We start from the raw sequence: 22697 nt of genomic DNA, 5'->3' as shown, positions 1-22697 counted from the left end.
GATTGTATTGGGCAGGTGATGAGCAGTGCCTGGTTTTCTCCACACATACCGCTTAGAACTTTTTGGTGATAATTCTATCTTCATCTCATCAGACCAGAGAATCTTATTTCTCATAGTCTGGGAGTCCTTCATGTGTTTTTGAGCAAACTCTATGCAAGCTTTCATATGTCTTGCAGTGAGGAGAGGCTTCGGTCGGGCAACTCTGCCATGAAGGCCCGACTGGTGTAGGGCTGCAGTGATAGTTGACTTTGTGGAACTTTCTCCCATCTGCCTACTGCATCTCTGGAGCTCAGCCACAGTGATCTTAGGGTTCTTCTTTACCTCTCTCACTAAAGCTCTTCTCCAACGATTGTTCAGTTTGGCTGGACGGCCAGGTCTAGGAAGACTTCTGGTGGTCCCAAACTTCTTTCATTTAAGGATTATGGAGGCCACTGTGCTCTTAGGAACCTTGAGTAATGCAGAAATTCTTTTGTAACGTTGGCCATATCTTTGCCTTGCCACAATTCTGTCTCTGAGCTCCTTGGGCAGTACCTTTGAGATCATGATTCCCATTTGGTCTGACATGCACTGTGAGGTCTTATATAGACAGGTGTGTGCCTTTCCAAATCAAGTCCTATCAGTTTAATTAAACACAGCTGGACTCCAATGAAGGAGTAGAACCTTCTCAAGGAGGATCCTAAGGAAATGGACAGCATGTGACTTAAATATGAGTGCCTGAGCAAAGGGTCTGAATACTTATAACCATTAGTGATGAGCGAGCATACTCGCAAGTACTCGGTACTCGCTCGAGCATCTCAGTACTCGAGACGCTCGGGCGGATGCTCGGGTCCCCTCCCTGCATGTTTGGCGCTCTTTATCTGCCACTGTAATGCCGCAGCCATGTTGGTTGTGCCATTACAGTGATTGGCTGGCCGCACAGCATCATCAGGACTATATCAGCCCTGGCGCCGCTGTGCTCATCAGTCTACTCCGCAATCAGGCAGTGTAGGGAGAGGTGCTGCTGAGCTAGGGAGAGATTTGGTTGTGTATTAGGTAGTGTAGGGAGAAAACAAGGGCACTACACATATCCATCTCAACAACCAGTCCTTCTGAGGACTAATCCATCTGCAGATATATCAGGCAGGCAGTGTATATAGGCAGGCAGGAAGTGTATATAGCACAAGAGGCTCCATTCCAGTTCTGCCTTCTGCGGCTGTCAGACATTTCTAGACAAAGGCCCAGGTCTCAGGGGCCAGGAATAATATTTTTGGATCTTAATCCTCATTATTTGCTTAAAAAGAAATCCAGAGAACGCAGTTTTTCTGCTCCATTTGCTTGTTGGCACTGCAGAATACAGCCAGGTCCTTTCTATTTTATTATAGAGCTAAAAATCCAGCTATTTAAAACTGTGGTTTGTCCGTCACACGGATCACATATAATTGCGCTGAAAATACTGCCATTTTTGGTATCCATTCAAATTCTTTTTTCAGTGTGTCAGCAAAGTTTTTCACATTGGTTTGCGGTTCAAAATAGTTATCTACAGGTCAGGTATTCAAAACTGTGGTTTGTCCGTCACACGGATCACATATACGTTTTCTGAAAATTCTGCCATTTCTGGCCTCCATTCTAATTTTTTTTCAGTGTGTCAGCAAAGTTTTTGACACCGGTTTGCTATTAAAAATAGTTACCTAGAGGCCAGGTATTTAAAACTGTGGTTTCTCCGTCACACGGATCACATATAACTTCACTCCGAATTCAGCAATTTGTAGTGAGCGTGGAAGATATTGTCCTCCATTTAAAATGGGCAAGGCACGTGGCAAGGGACGGGGAACTGGACGTGATGGTTATGGTGCATGCAGAGGCCGAGGCCGTAGGCAAGCTGAAATTGTGCCACAACAAACACCCACATCTTCTCACCCGACCTTCCTGTCCCAATTCCTTGGGGACCGCAGCACACCACTATTGAACCCAGAGCAGTGTCATAAGGTTGTTGGTTGGATAGCGGATAATGCTTCCAGTCACTTTGCCACCCCCACCACCCTGTCTTCCACACGGTCAAGTCTCAGGAGCCATGAGTCTGGACTGCATATTCCTCACCTGGATCCTCCTTCCTCCCACCATGCCGAGTGCCCGGAGACAACTGATCCCACACTTGGACACTTAGAAGAGCTGTTCACTTTTCCATTTATAGATTCGGGCCTCTCGCCTGGTCCACTTGAAGCGGGGCAAGAGGAGATCGCATGTACTGATGCCCAAATATTGAGCAGCCACGCTCACATGAAGGAGAAGGTGGGAAAGTGTCACAAGAGGTGGACGATGATGAGACAATTGCCAGAAAGTCAGGAGGAGGACCAGGGTGCGGAAGTGGAAGACGAGGTGGTGGTTGATATAGTAACTGACCCAACCTGGCAGGAGGACATGCAGAGTGAGGGCAGCAGCACACAGGGGGAGGGAGGCAGAGCACCCCAACAGGCAGGTAGAAGCAGTGTGGTGGCCGCAGACAGAAGGCAGGCAACCGTTCCCCGTAACACCAACACGAAAGAAGTTGCCAGTACAACTGTTAGGTCTTCCCGAGTCTGGTTGTTTTTTAAAGACTCTGCCGATAACCCCAAAAAGGCCATTTGCACCACCTGCCAGGCCAGCATCAACAGGGGTGGCAAAACTAGCCGCCTGACCACCACCAGCATGATCAGGCATATGGCAGCAAAGCACCCGACTTTGTGGGCCGAACCCCAGGGTCCAGAAACAGTGACTGCGGGTGGCACCACTGCTTCTTCCGCTGTTGTGCATGCAAGCCAATCCCCTGTCCATGGTGCCTGCGAAGATGCCTCCTGCTCTGCACCTGTCGTTGCACACTCTCAAGTAGCAGCATCAGGAAGAACGTCCTTGTCCCAGCGCAGCGCTCAGTTGTCCATACGCAAATACGCAGCCAATGTCCCACAGGCCACACTACTAAATTCCCACATTTCACGACTGTTTGCGCTCGAAACGTTGCCTTTTAGGCTCATGGAGACGGAAGCATTCCGCAACCTGATAGCAGCGGCCATCCCTCGGTACTCAGTCCCCAGCCGCCACTATTTCTCCCGGTGTGCCCGTAAAACCAGGGTGACCGTGGTCCGTAATTCAACACCCACATAATTTTTTTAAAGGGTGTTCATGATGCCCGTAAAAAAAAAATTTAGACCGTATGTTCATGTATACCCCCCAGGGGTAAATGTTTGTCAGCCCATACACTTAGTGCATGGGCATTACAAGTATAGGAGACCCGCTCTTTTCTAATGGGAACATTTTTTTATGAGGCCCTCCTCCACGTCTCTTCCAAGGGGCATTGGAGTGCCTCCCAATTTTTGGCAGCCCTTGCATTCACTGCATATGCTAACACTATGGGAGACCAACTTCCTAATAAAGGGAACATTTTTTTTCAGGAGGCCCTCCTCTATGTCTTTTCCAAGGGGCATTGGAGTGCCTCCAAATTTTTGGCAACCCTTGCATTCACTGCAAGTGGTATTGGGGTGCGTCCAAATTTTGGGCAGCCCTGCCACTCATTGCATACACAATAACAGTATAGGAGACCCACTCTTTAGTAATGGGAACAATAAAACATAGCCAGCTGTTGGCTCTCTAAGAATAGTGAGGGCTGACTGCTGACCCTTTAAGAAAGGTAAAGGCCGCCTAATGGCCCTATAAAAATAGGCTTTGTGATTTTCAGAGTCCCTCCTTCATAAAGGAAACACGATGTGTCTGATGATATCTCACCCACCACATGGCCAGATAAGGTTGTAAAATGTTAAATTGACACTTCCTGGTGAATGCATTTGTCACGGTTGAAAGCAATGCAAAAGTGCAAAACCGCATCAAAAACGCTACGTGTGAACATAGCCCAAGGTGTGGAGGTGTATTTTTGTTTTTGGTTATTTATTTTGCTTTATATACAAGTCATTACCCTGGAAAGGATGTTCCTTAACATATTTCCCAGGAAAATCCATTTTGGTTTCGTTTTGGTATGTTTTATTGTGAGTCCGTAAAAGTGGCGTAATACCTCTGACAACGTTGTTGACAGAAGTGACCTGGGAGTCAGAAATGCTTCCAGGGGTCTTCCCCATGCTGTTCTCATATCATTTGAGCACTGTTCCCATCAATTTGGGCAATTTTTAGGCCCTCTGCAGACCACCGGGGGGAGCAGCCTGAAAAATGCTCGAGTTTTCCATAGACTTACATTAGGCTCATTGCTCAGGTCGAGCACCCGAGTATTCCAATGTGCTCGACCCGAGCATCAAGCACCCGAGCATTATAGTGCTCGCCCATCACTAATGACCATGTGATATTTCAGTTTTCCTTTTTTAATAAATTTGCAAAAATTTCTACATTTCTGTTTTTTTTCAGTCAAGATGGGGTGCAGAGTGTACTTTAATGAGAAAAAAAAATAAACTTTTTGGAATTTACCAAATGGCTGCAATGAAACAAAGAGTGAAAAATTTAAAGGGGTCTGAATGCTTTCCTTACCCACTGTAACACAACTTATCCCTGTTTTAAGTCAATTTAGACTTTCTTAACTCCTTCAAGACATATCATGTGCAGTTACGTCATATGACGTGTCCTCGACTTTGATGTGGGATCCGGCGCTAAGCCTGCATCTTTCCTCGCACATGTCAGCTGATTTAATGTTATCAATACTGTGCCCTGTGGCTGTTGGGAATGGAGTCATGTCTGTCAAGTAGGCTCTGGATGTAGATAAACACCTAGCGGTAAAAACTGACGTAGCTACGAATCCCAGTTGCGGGGTTTTAACCACTTGTGCCAGTTGTGGTGGTGTATTGATGCAGCTCAAAACATTCACCTATTGGGCCACGCAATGCCTATATTATCCCTTTCCATAGTTTCTGCCTGAGGTGTCTATGATGAAGAGCATTTTGAAGATCAAATACAAGTCAAAAGTGCGGTCCATCCTCTCCTGCATGTGGGAGCACAAAGTGGGCACCTCTTTCTGCAAGATTATGGCGGCTTTGTATCTTCCAGCGAGCCCGAGCTCACGCCACCCTTTCTCAAAAAGGTAACAGACTCCTCAAGGTGGACAGGGAATGAACCATCAGAAACTTGACCAGGGGAGAGTTTAATTGGCCCAAAACACAAATCAGGAATGGATATTTGCGAGATTCCCTGAATAAGACAAGCAGTAGTGGATGACGATGATAGTGAGGACACAGATTAGATCCTATTTGACGGTGCATCATGGCAGAGACAAAGTTGAGCATTATAATAAAGGGAGGAAGACAACTTGAGCCTTGCTCCAATTGCTGGCCGGTTGTGCTGCTGCTAGAGGATTCCATTTTTTTGCCTCTCACGCTTCCACTTTTTGTTTAACACACATTTTTGACACAGGTGTAATGTTTATGTCCTTTACAAAAAATGTTTACACACTTATCAAAATCTGGAATCAACCTGAAATGTTAAAGCAGGGTACACACAAAGGGTTAAAGATCTAATTCAACAACAGCCTCTCTGTAATAATGTTGTGGCATGTATGGGTCTCCAATTTCACAATGTAGCAAATCAGACCTGCATAATTAAATGTCTCGATTTAGTGTAATAATTTATTTTCAGATTTTTGATTAAAGCAGATTAAATACCCTTGCCCCAAAAGGACCATGTAAGGAGGTGGTAGAACACTGCATCAAAAACCCACAGTATAGTTGTGGGGTGTACAGTTGCCAAATTGGAGTAGTAAAACTAGTATGCAAAAAGTAAATACATGTATAAGGATTTCAAATTTTAATTTTTCTGTTTTTAAAACACTTATCCACCAGCAACAAAAAAAACATAACCAAGAATGCTATGTTGGTTGGTAGGTACAGCCACCAGTATTGTTGTGGAACACATGCTTATTAAATTAGAACAGAAAAACTGTTGGAATGCAAAAAAAAAATCTGCTTTTGCATAATTTTTTTTTAGATACTCTTTAAAATTACCACCCGTTGTCTAAAAATGCAATGTAATGTACTAAGGCCCTTTGTATGCTACGGTATAGAGACTATCATGTATAGGATTCTACCACCCAGAAGCATTGTGGATTGCAATGTGCATAGGTCCCTAAATGGGTTGTTGGTTTCATAAGTAATTAGAGATAATGCTCTTTATGGTTTAAAATAACAAAAATAGCATTACTTACTTGGTGATGCCAATGATCCATCACCGCGTCGCCACTATTCCCCATATCAAGTATTGTTTACAGGTCTGCAGCAGTGACGTCCTGTAGCCAATAATTGGGCTTAGTGGTAAAAATGGGAGAATCTATTCACAGCACACCGGCCCAGTGGCTACATCAGTAGTCCCTGGCTGCCGGATGGGAGTCTCTCAAACTGTCTCCTACCTGCCGGAGTCCCCAGTGCTTTTGCTGATCTGTGGGTATGGCATGATGTACGCATGATGTTTGTTAAATAATCAAATATTGATTTCTAATCTCAATTCTGTACTGCATACATTGCATCAGCCGCATGGAAGATTTTACGCAACTCCACACTACTAAATGCATTATGTAAAATAGGGGGCAGGTCAGTGAAGGCACAGTGAACTGTCATAAGAACATACAGATAAATATGTAAGCAGAGCACCAGATAGAGCGCCCCCTACAGGCGGCCCCGGAGCACGAGCATCTCATTATCTCCAAACTGAAAGTAAAGATTACAGAACCACAGGACGGATTTCATCAACCGAGGTATCATATTAATCAGTGGAATGTCGCCCACCTGACAGTGTATGTAGTTTACTGAGCACTATCCTGCTGACAGGAGCGCTTTAAATACAAAAGAGCAAATGATAAACAACAATTAGAAACCAAAAACAATGGGAGGGAAAAACAGAAAAAACTAAATCTTGCTGTGACACTGATATTGGCACTCTTTACATTAATTTAGTATGGAAACACATTTTGACTCGCCTGTGGTAAATCACAAAAGATTCACCTATGATTAATTGTCGGTACCCATGTGACATGAATTGGCCAATGAATGATGTCTTCACTGTTTTAAAAAGCCATATGGTAGGCCCTGTTCCTTTATCACAATGGTGAAAACAAAGGAGCTGTCTGAGGACATAAGAACTGCTATTGTTAGCAAACACAAAAATTCCAGAGGGCACAAGGCTATCTCCAAAGACCTTGGTATCCCAGTTTCAACAGTGCTCAATGTTATTAAGAAAGTTGCCAAGCATGGAACCAACAAGAACCTCCCTGGATGTGGGGGATCCATTATCTACAGTAAACACATATTTAATAGGGATCCATTTAGGACAGGGGTGGGGAACCTCAGGCCTCAAGGGTGCTTACGGCCCTCGATGACCTTTTATCCGGTCCCTGGGCACAGTACTTGGGCCAGCAGCTGTATTTTGCCGGCCGCCAGCCCTTTAATTTCTTCCAGCTCTGTGAGCCCACACACAGTGTTCACTACTGAACGCGGAGGCGCGTGTCAGTATCAGGACGTATGCTGTGGGCGGAGTTAGCGCACAATTTGTACAGCCCCCGAAATATGGTGTAAATATCTAAATGGCTATGGAAGAAAAAAGAATCCCCACCCCTGATTTGGGATTTAAAAGATCTGTGGTGAGCGGAGCCAAGTGAACGAGATTATCAAAAAGAAACAGACTTCCTATCACTAGGAGCAAAAACCTGGTGATAAATCCACTTTAATCTGCTCTGTATATCATCTACTGTCTTGTATGGAGATAGAAAGACTAATAAGCACTGTCTAAAAATAACGCCTTCAGTCATATACAGTATTTTACATCTCCGCATTTGCATTCTCAGGTTTATTCCACGGCCCCACACATCAGTATTTGGTCAGTATTTTTTCTCAGGAGTGGGAGCCAAAACCAGGAGAGGAAAAATCAGAGAAAATGTATAAAAGAAACAAGTCACCAATTCTGCATTTATCACCAGCTCCTGGTTTTGGCTCCCACTCCTGAGAAAAAATACTGACCAAATACTGATAGTGGGGCCTTGGCCTTAGAGTGTAAAATGTAACCTCAGTTTTATGGGCAGTGCATCTTAATTCTTTCAGCTGCTGCTGCAATCCTTGCCTGTTTTACACATACTGAACACTCCCTGCCATCAGACTTGTTAGAATAGGTGATTTAAGTAGTTAAGGCAATGACAGTGACATAGCAGATGTTTCTCTGCTTATTGTGCAAAGTAGACAGCAAAGTAATAACTGCTTTATGTATTGTTTTTATGCTTTTCACCTCCATTCTCATTGCATACAATGTACAAATTATTCTCACAGCTTTGTCATTGCTGGTCAGAAGAGAATAGTCAATAAGCTGTCGGCATTAGCGGCATATTCAACGGCTTCAGTACTTTACCCAATCAATACAGATTTGTGCTACACATTGAAAAACCCACTGCTGAGCAAAACACTAAAAAAGGACCAATCAAAGTAATTTACAGTTCAACTGACCTTTCTGCTTTTCTCGGTTTTCCTTGAATCCACTGTGCATTTATTTCTTTGTTCATTAAACATTTCAGACACACTGCCTATTGCATAAGAAGCTGAAGTTTTACTTCCAACACCTAAAAAAAATCAATTAAATGAAACATCTAATTAGGGCTCAAAAATATAAACCTTGAACAGTCCATCGTACTGAACAGTATTGACAAAATGAACTCGAGAGAAAACGCTATAATTGCCCCAATCGCTCATGTAACGCCATTATATCTATTTTCATGCCCAAGTATGACAGAGGTCTAGAGAACATGAAAGACTTCTCCATGAAGAGACAGCTTATGCAAAAGGCCATGTATAAATCACTTTAAAGAAAAGTAGGCGGAACATGTATAGTGCGTCATAGCGGTTACAAAATGTCAATCTACCGTAACAAATAAAATCACTGAGAAGGACGGAGAACACATCAGATTACCCGTCAAACCTTTAAGCCCCTGCTTACATACACAGCATAGAAAGTATTTGAAAAGCCATAACCCAGAAGCAGAAAGGAAGCTTTAACATCCCGACCTTCTGCTCTCCACAATATAAAAGATATTTTAGGACAACAAAGTAAAATGGAAAGAAAGAGGAAAAAAAAAGAAAGAAAGTCTTATTGATTTAGATTAAAACTAGTTATAGATAAGATGCATCTGAGTGTTCGGGATTCAAAGCCCATTACATGCCTCTCCTGCTGTGCAGTACATCTCTGCGTGCCCGCTTTCGAGATACCATTTCTCTACTTCGGCTTTTAGCATGAATCAATATGGTCTTTGTTTGTCCTTTACTTTCCTGTGCTAAAAGTGTCATCTGCTTTGTGGCTGAGTGCGGTGCTATGAACTATCGAAAAGTGAAGTAAAACATAAATAAAAGGGAGTTTATTAAAGGGAATCAGTAGGATCAACCCTCCTAAGTCGTCTATATGAACACACAGGTCATAGGAAGCTGAATAAAATGATACCTTCATATCTGTAATCTAATGTCTCATTCCCGAGATATCTACATTTTTTCTTAATATGTAAATGAGCTCTTAAAGGAGATCCATGTCCAGCCCACAGATCTTCATTACCTGACTCCAGAGCTTATTTTAAATGAAAGGGGTCGTTACCAGTTCACGACATGTAATGACTGACAGTCTGCTCTCCTGATCTACATGTCTCACACTGGTAGCGCCCTCTGTCATAAAATAAGCTCTGGAGTCAGCTACTCAAGATCTATGGGCAGGACATGGGTCTACTTAAGAGCTCATTTACATATAAGAAAAATGTAGATTTCTCAGTAATAAGACATCGGATTACAGATAACTAAGTAGTTTATTCAGCTTCCTATGACCTACAGGTCAATATAAATGGCTTAGAAGGGTTGATACTACAGACAGATTAATTTAATAGAAACAGTGCAGGATTAATGTAAAATTAACGTTAAAAAGAAAAATGGTTTTCAATGCTAAAATAATCTCCTCTGAAGTCAATGGGTGAACCTTGTCTTGTACATGTAGACTCAAGCATCTATTGCTGCTCCGACATTTAACACGACTAATCTGTGTGTGGACCCAAGTCATGGGTTGCGGATGGAAAACGCTTCAATAAATTACATGAGAAAATGTATTAAATATAGTTTTCGAAATAGTATCAGAGAAATCCACAGTTGTGCGAATGGCAATGAGAATCTCACATTTAAAACTATAAAAAGCGGTTTGTAATTGCTGTTCACTAGGCGCTAGGTGTTAGAACCCTCCTGTTTGTTTTTTTCCATCTTGTGTTTTGCGGTCACGTGACCATCTGACTTTACACTGTGTGCAGAATTATTAGGCAAGTTGTATTTTAGAGGATTATTTTTATTATTGAGCAACAACTATGTTCTCAATCACCCGAAAAGACTCATAAATATCCAAGCTTAATATTTTTGGAAGTTGGAGAGTTTTTTTTTTAGATTTGGCTATCTTAGGAGGATATCTGTTTGTGCAGGTAACTATTACTGTGCAGAATTATTAGACAACTTAATAAAAACCAAATATAATCCCATCTCACTTGTTTATTTTCACCAGGTAAACCAATATCAGTGCACAAAATTTAGAAATAAACATTTCTGACATGCAAAAACAAAAACCCAAAAAATTAGTGATCAATATAGCCACCTTTCTTTATGATGACACTCAACAGCCTTCCATCCATAGATTCTGTCAGTTGCTTGATCTGTTTTCGATCAACATTGCGTGCAGCAGCCACCACAGCCTCCCAGACACTGTTCCGAGAGGTGTACTGTTTTCCCTCCCTGTAGATCTCACATTTTATGATGGATCACAGGTTCTCCATGGGGTTCAGATCAGGTGAACAAGGGGGCCATGTCATTATTTTTTCTTCTTTTAGACCTTTACTGGCCAGCCACGCTGTGGAGTAGTTGGATGCATGTGATGGAGCATTGTCCTGCATGAAAATCATGTTTTTCTTGAACGATACCGACTTCTTCCTGTACCACTGCTTGAAGAAGTTGTCTTCCAGAAACTGGCAGTAGGTCTGGGAGTTGAGCTTCACTCCATCCTCAACCCGAAAAGGTCCCACAAGTTCATCTTTGATGATACCAGCCCATACCAGTACCCCACCTCCACCTTGCTGGTGTCTGAGTCAGAGTGGAGCTCTGCCCTTTACTGATCCAGCCTCTGGTCCATCCATCTGGCCCATCAAGAGTCACGCTCATTTCATCAGTCCATAAAACCTTTGAAAAATCAGTCTTAAGAGATTTCTTGGCCCATTCTATGATTTTATCTTTTGTTTCTTGTTCAAAGGTGGTCGTTTTTCAGCCTTCCTTACCTTGGCCATGTCCCCGAGCATCGCTCACCTTGTGCTTTTTGATACTCCAGTAACGTTGCAGCTCTGAAATATGGCAAAACTGGTGGCGAATGGCATCTTGGCAGCTTCATGCTTGATTTTCCTCAATTCATGGGCAGTTATTTTGCGCCTTTTTTGGCCAACACGCTTCTTGCGACCCAGTTGGCTATTTGCCATGAAATGCTTGATTGTTTGGTGATCACGCTTCAAAAGTTTGGAAATTTCAAGACTGCTGCATCCCCCTGCAAGACATCTCACAATTTTGGACTTTTCAGAGCCCGTCAAATCTCTCTTCTGACCCATTTTGCCAAAGGAAAGGAAGTTGCCTAATAATTAAGCACACCTTATACAGAGTGTTGATGTCATTAGTCAACACCCCTCCTCATTACAGATATGCACATCACCAGATTTACTTAATTGGTAGTTGGCTCTCAAGCCTATGCAGCTTGGAGTAGGACAACATGTATAAAAAGTATCAAAGTGATCAAAATACGCATTTGCCTAATAATTCTGCACGCTGTGTATATTCCAGCTCTGCCCTTTTGGCTGTGCTGGACTTCAGTGTTTGACTGTCTCTCTAGCCAGGTGCTTCGGTGCCTTTCTCTGTAGTTCGCTTGGTCCTTCTGGGACCCCTAGTACCTTTTTGTCAGTTTGTCTTTTGTGTTCTGCAACAACTTCTCTGTTTAGGAGGTATCCCATTTTTGTCCCAGTCCTTAGTTCTTTTAGGGACCCCTCCCCTTATGCTATAGGTCTTCTTTCAGACTAGCCGAGGACAAAGGCGGGTCTGCTCGCTAGGAACAGGCAGCCCGCTACATCGTAGGGATTCAGCTTAGTCTTACTGTAGGGACAGCTTTCCCCTATCTTTCCTTAGTACTTGCTGCAGATCATAACACTAGGCAGGAAAAGTAACCAAAACTTGGTGAACTAAAATATGCTTAGTGTCAGGTGTTATAGACCATGGTGTTAGCAGGTTCATCCCTTTCCAAAATGTGTTGTACATGTATGTCATATGCAGGGTTCAGGAACTGAGCCCACACTATACCTGGCAGATGCCCAGCTGTATTAGGCCATGTTCCTAAATAACATAAATGTTGCGTTTTTTCTAGGTTTAATAGTCCAAGGAAAGTGGATCTTATTTCATGAAAACTCATACCCACTGTGAGTTTAACCCCTTAATAGCCTAGGACGTATTAGTACGCCCTAGGCTATCACCCCCACCTATCATCTAAAAGCGCCGCGCCAGAAGCGCAGCATTAGCCCTGCCCATCGGTGACCCCGTCACATGATTGCGGGTCACCGATGAATCGGCATGACAACCCAGGGTCTGCAGCAGACCCCTGTGGTTGTCATGTCTCGCTTGCTATGAGCGCCACCTAGTGGTCGGCGCTCATAGCAAGTGAGCATTTCTACTACATAGAGGCGATCTGCTCATCGCCTCTATGTAGCAGAGGCGATCGGACAGCTGCTGCTTCTAGTCTCCTTTGGAGACTATTGAAGCATACAGAAAGTGTAAAAAAAAATGCTTTTTTAAAATATATATATATATATATATATATATATATATATATATATATATATATATATATATATATATATATATATATAAAAAAAAAAAAAGCTTAACTCACTCCCCTTTTGCCCCATTCAAAATAAAATAATAAAAATAAAAAAACACACACATATTTGATATTGCCGCGTTCAGAATCGCCCGATCAATCAAAATAAAAAAAAGAATTAATCCGATCGGTAAATGGCATAACGAGAAAAAAATTCTAAAACGCCAGAATTATGTTTTTTTGGTTGTCGCAACATTGCAATAAAATGCAATAACGGGCGATCAGAACATCACATGTGCCCCAAAATGGTATCAGTAAAAACATCAGCTCGTCGCGCAAAAAATAAGCCCTCACCTGGCCCCAGATCCCAAAAAATGGAGACACTACAGGTCTCGGAAAATGGCGCCATTTTATTTTTTTAAGCAAACTTTGGATTTTTTTTCACCACTTAAATAAAAAAGAACCTATACGTGTTTGGAGTCTACGAACTCGTAATGACCTGGAGAATAATAATGGTAGGTCAGTTTTAGCATTCAGTGAACATGGTAAAAAAAAAAAAAAAGTGGAATTGAATTTTTTTTACAATTTCATCGCACTTGGATTTTTTTTCCCATTTTCCAGTACACGATATGGTAAAACCAGTGCTGGCGTTTAAAAGTACGACTCATCCCGCAAAAATTAAGCCCTCACATGGCCATATTGACCAAAAAATAAAAAGGCTATGGCTCTGGTCTGGGAAGAAAGGGAGACAAAAATGATAATGCAAAAACTGAAAAACCCAAGGTTGTTAAGGGGTTAAAGCGACAGTTAAACACTGCATTTTTTTTCTATATGGGTAACCTGACAAAAAAAAATAAAAAATCACCCTCAGTTGCGTTTTTAAAGGGAATCTGTCAGTAGGATCAACCCTCCTAAGCAGTTTATATGGGCATGTAGGTCATAGGAAGTTGAATAAAATGACACCTTCATACATGCAAACCGGTCTTATTCCAGAGAAAGACTTATTTTTCTAAGATGTAAATGAGTTAAGATCTATGGGCCAGAAATGGATCTCTGAGAATCTGCCTCCAGAGGTTATTTTAAATGTAAGAGGGCATTACTAGTTTGAGACATGTAATGACTGACACCGTGCTCTCAGAACTAACACAGTACAGCAGAAATGAACGAGTGTCTCATTACAAACATTTGCAGTGGCAGTTGTCCTCCCTCAATGCTGGCAGCTGTGCTGTAGAGCAGTGCCTGATTATAAACAGCACAGTACAGCAGAGTTGAACTTTGTTGCAAACAATTGCTGTGATGTCAGTTCTGCTGTATTGCCCCTTCTCCTCACACTGGGTGCCTGAGCTGATAGCAAGCACTATGAGAGGACAACTGCTGCTACGGGTGAACATGGCATCTGGATGTACCAGCAGTGATAGGTGCTTCAATTGCTGCCAACACCATAAATGCCAATGTCATTCTCCAACAGCAGCATGTGAGACAAGTGGGCATGCTGTTCCATGGGTCCATATGCCTCTTTGTAATGTGATCGCAGGGTGCCAATTCAACTCCAGTGAAGTTCAGCTACAGGACACCGTAATTTTATCTCTATACAGTTGTATTGCAATATACCGTTGTGTGAAAAAGTTTTTGCCCCTTCCTGATTTCCTATTCTTTTGCATGTTTGTCACACTTAAATGTTTCAGTCACAAAACAAATTTAAATATTAGACAAAGATAACACAAGTAAAAACACAAAATGCAGTTTTAAATGAAGGTCTTTATTATTAAGGGAAAAAGAAATCCAAACCTACAGGGCCCTGTGTGAAAAAGTGATTGCCCCCTAAACCCAATAACTGTTTGGGCCACCCTTAGCAGCAACAACTGAAATCAAGCGTTTGCCAGTTATCACAATGAGTCTTTTACAACGCTCTGGAGGAATTTTGGCCCACTCATCTGAGAAAAATTGTTGTAATTCAGATCACAAAACAAATGTAAGGGTGACATACATTCAAAAGAATAATAAATCAGGAAGGGGGCAAACACTTTTTCACACCACTGTATAGAACAAGAGATCAGATGGTCACAGGTTCATGTTCTCCAACAGGCCAAAACCAAAAAAAAAAAAAAAAGTTTTTGAAAATTTTTATTGAAAAACATACAAAAAGGAAAAAAAGAGGTTCAGATCACTCCCCTTTTTCTCATTAAAAATAAAGATATTGACCTCTTGTCTGCCAAAGCCAGTTTTCACCTTCTTGACCAGGCCAAATTTTTCAAAACCTGATATGTGTCACTGTATGGTATAGTAACTCTGGAATACTTTAACATTTCCCAGCGATTTGAGGAATGTTTTTTTTCCGTGACAAATTGTACTTTTTTTTAATGGAAAATGAAAACATTTATCACGTTTACTTTACGTCAGAATCATTTTTAAAAAGTTTTTTTTTGTTAGGGTGTTAGAAAGCTCAAAAAGTTTAGCAGCAATCTTTCATTTTTGAAGTGCCTTTGGAGGGGACCATTTGTCAAAAAAAAACAAAACAAGTTAATTTTTTAAAAAAATGCACCGCTTCGAAACCACATTCATGAAGTTTGTTAAATCTAACTCGAGTGTTTCATAGGAATTAAACACTGTGTAAAAAAAATAAATAATTTTCATTTTTACTATTAAAAAATGCTGTTTTAGCCCCACATTTTTCATTTTCATAAAAAAATTTTATTTGTTGGAGTGGCATGCAGATACCCCATATGTGGAAGGAATCTACTGTATAGACACACAGTAGGGATAAGAAGGGAAGGAGCACTATTTGACTTTTGGAGTGCAATTTTAGCTTGAATAGATTGTGGACTCCATGTCAAATATGAAGAGCTCCTGAGATGCCAAAATAGCAGAAACCCCACACAAGTGACACCATTATGGATATGAAACTCATTAAGGAATTCATCCAGTGGTGTAGTGAGCATTTTGAAAGGACAGGTGATTCATGGAATTTAATAACATTGGGTTGTAAAAATGAAAAATTACATTTTTTTTTTCACAAAGAGCCTTTAGCCTCAACCTTTTAATTTTCACAAGAGGCAATAGGAAAAAATGGACAGCTTCATTTGTTAGACAATTTCCCCTAAATGCAATAATCCCACATGTGTTTAGAAACTACAGTTTGGGCAGATGGCAGAGCTCGGAAGGAGAGGTGCATTATTTGCATTTTAGAGTGAAATTTTAGTCGGAATAAATTGTGGGCTCCACACCACATTAGAGCGCCTGAGGTGCTGAAAGAGCAAAAACACAACTGCCCCCCTCCATTTTGAATACAACATCCCTCAGGAAATTATTCTAGGAGTGTACTGAGTATATTGTACCCACAGGTGATTCACAGGATTTTATAACATTGAGATGTGAAAGTCCCCCAAATTTTTTTGCTCCACATTTTATATTTTTACAGTGAGATAAGAGAAATAGTGTGATCAATTCTGGGGACCAATTTCTCCCAGGTTTGCAAATCCCAAAATATGGTCAGAAACTGATACTCGGGCACATTGCAGAGCTCAAAACGGAAGCAGCACCATTTTGCAGTGCAGATTTTGCTGGAACGTGCTGTCACGCTGGCAGAGCCCCTGAGGTAGAAGAACAGCAGGACCCCGCAAAAGTAACCCCATTTGATGAACTAAACCTCTCAATTAAGGTAATCTAGATATGCAGAGAGCATACAGGTGTTACACCAAGTTTTCTACCATTGGTCAGGGAAGAAAAAATAAATGTTTGAACACTATAATATTGATTTAGCCCCAGATTTTTCAATGTCACGGGAGTCAATAAGGGATAATTGACTAATTAGTTACAAAATTACTTGAGAACACAGCGATATACCATATGCAACCATACAGTACTATTTGGGAATACAACAGGGCTTAGAAGGTAAGAGGGCTATGACTTTTGCAGTGCAGATTTTCATGGAATAGTTTGCGGGCATCATTTGAAGAGTCCCTAAGTGGGAGAACAGCAGACTCCCCTCATGTGACCCTATATTGGAAATTCCACCCCTCTGGGAATTCATGTACGGGTGACGTGATTATTTTGACCCAACAGGTGATTTCCAGAAATAAGCACCAATTGGTGCTGCAGTGAGAAATTTACAAAATGTGCCAGCTTTGTGCTTAAAACATTGTGCTCGGCTCGTGCTTCTGGACACACGCATACCATAAAGTCAGTGGGCTCTCCCAACTACAGTAATGCCATACATGTTGACACCAACTGTAGTCTGGGCACACTTTTTGGCTCAGTGAGGTGGGGAAAATTTTGATTTGAGAGTGCAGATTTGTTTTTCCGTTTCTTTTTTTGAAGAGGGTGGGGGAAGAGAAAGCCATATTGCTTTTCCAGAGCCTTCCTGCTACCAGTAAAGTGGACCCCCCACCACCAACCTAGATTTCTGTTAGATGATGGACCTTAGTGGGGGCTTGTTTTTGTCGGTTGAGTTGAGGCTTATTGGTAGCATTTTTGGGTACATAACATTTTGGATCACATTTATCCTGAACATTTACATTGCTTTTCTGCCTAAATCTGTGAAATACGAGATTCAAACAGGACCAGACATTTTGGACTTCGTACGGCCTCTATGCTGGCAGGGTCTCTCTCTCTTTTTTTTTTTTTTTAAAAGGAGGTTCACAAAGGCATGATTGACTTCATTTTTGTGCATGCTTAAAAAGATAGTATACCGCTGGGAAAGAGGCAAGATGGAGTCTAGAGCAACTCCATCTGCCTCAAAGTGAGCAGCTCTTTACAGGGATTCATCTGAATCCTGTTTTTTTGGGCGATTTAGATGGAAACACCAAATGTAAGGCACAGGATAAATGACCAGAGTCTTAATGAGATTTTTGGGTGGAATGAACAAATCAATAGCAGTTCAAGAATAGTTTTAATTTTTATACACAGTTCACAGTGCGTTATAAGTGATAAGGCAACTTTATACTTCAGGTTAGAGTAGTCACGGCAATACCAGATTTATAACTTATGTATTGCTTCTTATACATATTAAAAATGTATATACTGTATCTTATACTGCTTACTATGTGGTAAAAGTGATAAAAACTTTATTCTTCGGGTCAGAGCGATCGGAATAAAAGTGTGATTAGGTATGAGTACCTATTCAGTTTGTAACGCAGAAAAATCTGCTGCAAATACTGGTTTTTCCTATTCATTGGAATGAATGAAAAATGCTGCAAAAATTGATTTCAGAGATGTCATTCACTCTGTTGGTACTGTAAAATGCTGTGCTTTTTTTTCCACAGCCAAAACGTAATGTGCGAACATACCCCTATTTAGTGTGTATATATATATATATATATATATATATATATATATATATATATATATAGCTACTTTTGCACACTAAGATATTTGGTAGGGGAAAAAAACGGAATTAGTCTTTCCGGTAATTATGTTTCCAGGAGTCCATCCTGACAGCACTATGGAGGTCGTCCTTCCTATTCTTTACAGGGACAGGAAATGCGAGAGGTTAAAAGCCCCTCCCACCACCCCTCCTCAGTGTTTTTTCAAGTACCACACCTGGATGGATGCTAAATCTTGTTTATTAAATTTTTTATACATTTTAGGATGTACATTGCAATATACCAAGAAGGGAGGGAACTAACTGTGCCGTCAGGATGGACTCCTGGAAACATAATTACAGGCAAGACTAATTCCGTTTTTCCATTACGTCCATCCTGACGGCACTATGGAGAATACCAAAGTATGGCAACTCTAAGGAGGGGCCACAGCCTGTAAAACTTTTCGGCCGAACCCCAACTGATGATCTGAGACAACATTTAACTTATGTTTACAAAAGGTGCTTATATTAGACCATGTGGCTGCATTACAGATTTGCTCCACCGAAGCCCCAGCTCTCTCTGCCCAAGAGGGGGAAACTGCTCTGGTGGAATGGGCCTTCAATTCCATAGGGGGAGATCTATTTTCTGAAATATAGGCCCCCGAGGTAGTAAAAGTAATCCATCCGGCTATAGTCTGTTTTGAGGCTTTTTTCCCATTTTTACCCCCATATTGGAGAAATAAATTTTGGTCCTGTCTCCAACCCTTAGTCGCTTGAAGGTAATTAATTACTGACTGTCTCACATTCAAGGAATGGAGAGACTGTTCCTTGGCGTTCCTAGGGTTTTGACATAATGAGGGCAAAATTACTTGCTGATTAAGATTTTTGGTGGAGACAACCTTTGGTCTAAAAGCTGGGTTAAAGCTAAGCACTATACGGTCATCTAAGATACGAAGATAAGGATCCTGAATACAGAGGGCCTGTATTTCCCCTATTCTCTTCGCCGAAGTTATCGCCACTAGAAAAGCCGTTTTGAGGGACAGATTTGCAATACTAATATCTTCCGCTGGCTCATACGGGTGTTTGCATAGAGCATTAAGGACTAAATTAAGATCCCAGGGAGCAAATGTTTTCCTAATTCTGGGTCTTAGCCTCTGGATGGCTTTCAGGAATCTGACCACCCACGGATGAGATGCTAAGGGATAGTCAAAAAATACCGTTATGGCCGAAACTTGAACCTTCACCGTACTGGGTCTCAACCCCTTATTAAATCCCGCCTGAAGGAAATCTAATATTTTAGGAATATTGGGGCAGGAAGAATCTATTTTTGCATTGCCACTCTCAGTACAGAACCTTCTCCAGATCTTCATATAGATTGCAGAGGTGACAGGTTTTCAGCTTGCCTGCATCGTGGATATTACTTGGTCCGAGAGACCCCGAGCCTTTAGGATCTCCTTTTCAGGATCCAGGCTGATAGCTGGAGTCTCTTCAGATCGTGATGAAATACCAGGCCCTGGTTGAGAAGGTCCTCTCTCAAAGGCAGAAGAATGGGTTCGTCCTGTGCCATCCTCTTCGGCAGGGAAAACGTACTCCTTTTCGGCCAGTAGGATACTATTAGGAGGACTTCTGTCTAGTCCTCCTGAATTTTCCGAAGAGTCCGTGATATTAATGCTATAGGGAGAAATTCATAGGCTGGACTCAGGCTCTAGCTGTGATTCAAGGCGTCCAAGCCCTCTGGTCTGTCTGCTGGACTTAGGGAAAAGAACCTTCTGACCTTTGCATTTTTCCTTGTTGCAAAAAGGTCTATTTGGGGAAATCCCCAACGGACACACAACTGCCAGAACACCTCGCTGTTTAGCTCCCATTCCGTTGGTTAGATCTTCTGTCTGCCGTTATGTTCCTGTTAGATGGACAGCCGAAATGGACCAGATCGTTCTTTCTGCCCAGGAAAAAATCCTTGTGGCTAGGTCCTGGAGTGTTGGGTGCCTTGGGCCCCCCTGGTGCAGTCATGTTGTCTGATAAGATCTTCACGTGCTGATTCCTTAACCGAGCTTGGGTGCGCTTCAGCGTTTCCCATATCGCGCGTAGCTCTCTGTAATTGGATGAGCATGCCTGGATTTCTGTTGGCCAAGTACCTCGAATAAATTCTCCTTGTAGATGTCCTCCCCATCCTGACCTGCTTGTGTCGGTAGTAATGGTGACACAAGGGGATGTTATCCACGGGATCCCCTTCTTCAGATTTTCTGGTCTCAACCACCAAATTAGAGATCTCCTTACTCTTGGGGATAAGCAGATCTCTGTCTAAGGTTATCTGCCTTCTGTCCCAGGTGGATAAAACTGCTCTCTGGAGATCCCTTGAGTGGAACTGGCTCCAGCAGACACAGGGGTGCAAGATGTTAGGGTGCCCAGTACCCTCATAGCCATCCTGATGGATTTCTGTCCTTTTAGAAATCCCTGAATTCTGTCCCTTACCGCCCTCTGCTTCTCTTCTGGTAAAGACAGATATTCTTGCTTCGGAGTCCAGAAGTACCCCCAAAAATATCTTCCTGGTTCCCAGCATCAAATTCAATTTTTCCAAGTTGATAATCCAGCCTAAGTCCTGAAGAGTCGCGGCGGTTATGCCCAGGTGACTCCGAAGTTCTTCTTCTGAGCTGGCTATCAGAAGAAAGTTGTGCAGATAAGGTACTATGGTGATGCCCTTTTCCCTCAGGAAGGAAACAACCTCCAAAATCAGCTTCGTGAAGACTCTCGGCGCTGATGCTAGGCCAAAAGGAAGGCACTGAAACTGAAAGTGGCAAGTTCTTCCCTGAACCCTTACTGCAAAACGGAGGAATTTTTGACAAAGGGGATGAATGGGAACATGGTAATATGCATTCTTTAAGTCTATTGTACACATGAATGCATCTTTGTCTATTAAAGGGATAGTTGTTTTTATCGACTCCATTCTGAAACGTTTGTACTTTATCCAGTGGTTCAGGGGTTTTAAATGTATTATCGTGCGTGACTTTCCCGAGGGTTTCCTTATTGTAAACAATGTTGAATAATGCCCTCGACCTATCTCCTGTAGGGGAACCGTCACTATGACTCCCAAATCCAGGAGGTCCTGAACCTTTGTCTGCATGGGACCATTTAAAGAATGGGAGTGGGGGTCTGTTAAACTGAACCTTTCGGTGGCGGTTGAATAAATTCTAGGGAATAACCCTGGGAAATTATCTTTAGAACCCATGGGTCCAGAGTTATCCCTGCCCAACTTCTGGCGAAGTAACTGAGACGCCCCCCCAGGTTCATGGCGTCATTGCCTCTTGGACTCAGAACTGGAACCAAAGAGAGGGGCTCTACTTCTATCCCCCTTAGAGTAGCTCCATCTACCAGTTTTTCCCTTCCCTTGATACTCCTGTCTCTGGGGCGGGCGGGATTTCTGAAAGGGCTGAAATCTTTTAAGTTTTTCCTCAGGGAATCCCTTTTTCTCATCAGAGGCCTTTTCCAAGGTATCATCTAGGATCGGCCCGAATACCCTTAAACCTGAAAATGGGATGGCACAATTTATTTTCAGATTGAACATCCCCCGACCACATCTTCATCCAGATAGCCCTCCGGGCTGCATTAGACAAAGAGTTATTGCAGGCCGCGAACCTGACTGACTCGGCGGAAACGTCCGCCATAAACCTCGTGGCCAATTTTAACAATGGTAGAGAATCTATTATGTCCTCTCTAGGAGTCTTATTTCTGATATGATCCTCCAGTTGGTCGATCCACAGATACATGGATCTCGCCACTGAAGTGGCAGCTATGTTTGCCTTCATTGTTGCCGCCGACGCTTCCCAGGCTCTTTTAAGTAGTCCGTCCGCCTTCCGATCCATCAGGTCTTTTAGACTTGATGAATCCTCAGAGGGAATAGTTGTCTTTTTGGCTACCTTAGCCACAGGAACATCAATTTTGGAACCTCATCCAAGGTCCTGATGTCCTCTGGTTCAAAGTGGAGTCAGAGCCTGAAATCTCGGGGCACCACCAGCCTTTTTTCGGCTTCTTCCCACTCCTCCAAGATCATCTCTCGGATATGGTGGTTTACCGGAAAGACTATGTCTCTGAATCCGCCAAACATCTCATCCTGTACTGACTGATTCTTCTGGGTTTCTTCAACCTGCATGGTACTTCTTACAGCCTTCAGGAGTTTATTTGTATTTTCTGAAGAAAATAAATATCTTTTCCCTATCTCTGGAGTATCAGACACCAGCTCCCCTTCTTCCTCTGGATCCAAGGAAAGGGAACATCTTCAGAACTTGCTTCCATTTCCCACCTGGGTCGTTTGGCGCGGGGACCCGGCTGAGTTACAGGAGCGGGAATTAGGCTGGAAACCGAAGCCTGCACCTCCTCTCTAATCATGGATCTCATTTCGGTTAGAAGGGTAGATCTTTCTTCCCTAACGATCTTTGAGGTGCAGGTTGTACATAGAGGCTTGCCGGAGTCGCCAAGCTTCTTATTACATATGGCACATCTCCTAGGCTTCCCTGATCCTTTCTCCTTGGATGGGGTAGGTGTTGCCATGTCCTAATATCAATATAGG

General features: G+C 42.4%; 1 protein-coding gene across 1 annotated transcript in view; it reads right to left on the bottom strand.

Annotated features, from left to right (window-relative positions):
- The window catches only part of MCPH1 (microcephalin 1), a 373975-nt gene that overhangs the window by 315515 nt on the left and 35763 nt on the right, over window positions 1–22697 (bottom strand). Inside the window, exon 9 of the mRNA XM_073675396.1 lies at window positions 8427–8539. Coding sequence (XP_073531497.1) covers window positions 8427–8539 — 113 coding nt within the window. The remainder of the gene's footprint in view (window positions 1–8426; window positions 8540–22697) is intronic.

The sequence above is a fragment of the Phyllobates terribilis genome, unplaced genomic scaffold (assembly GCF_046119375.1).
Source record: "Phyllobates terribilis strain yellow unplaced genomic scaffold, ASM4611937v1 Scaffold_3__8_contigs__length_932513732, whole genome shotgun sequence".
In the NCBI taxonomy this organism is placed as follows: domain Eukaryota; kingdom Metazoa; phylum Chordata; class Amphibia; order Anura; family Dendrobatidae; genus Phyllobates; species Phyllobates terribilis.
Note: the sequence above shows the minus strand (reverse complement) of the source record. Positions and strands in the feature narration are given on the sequence as shown.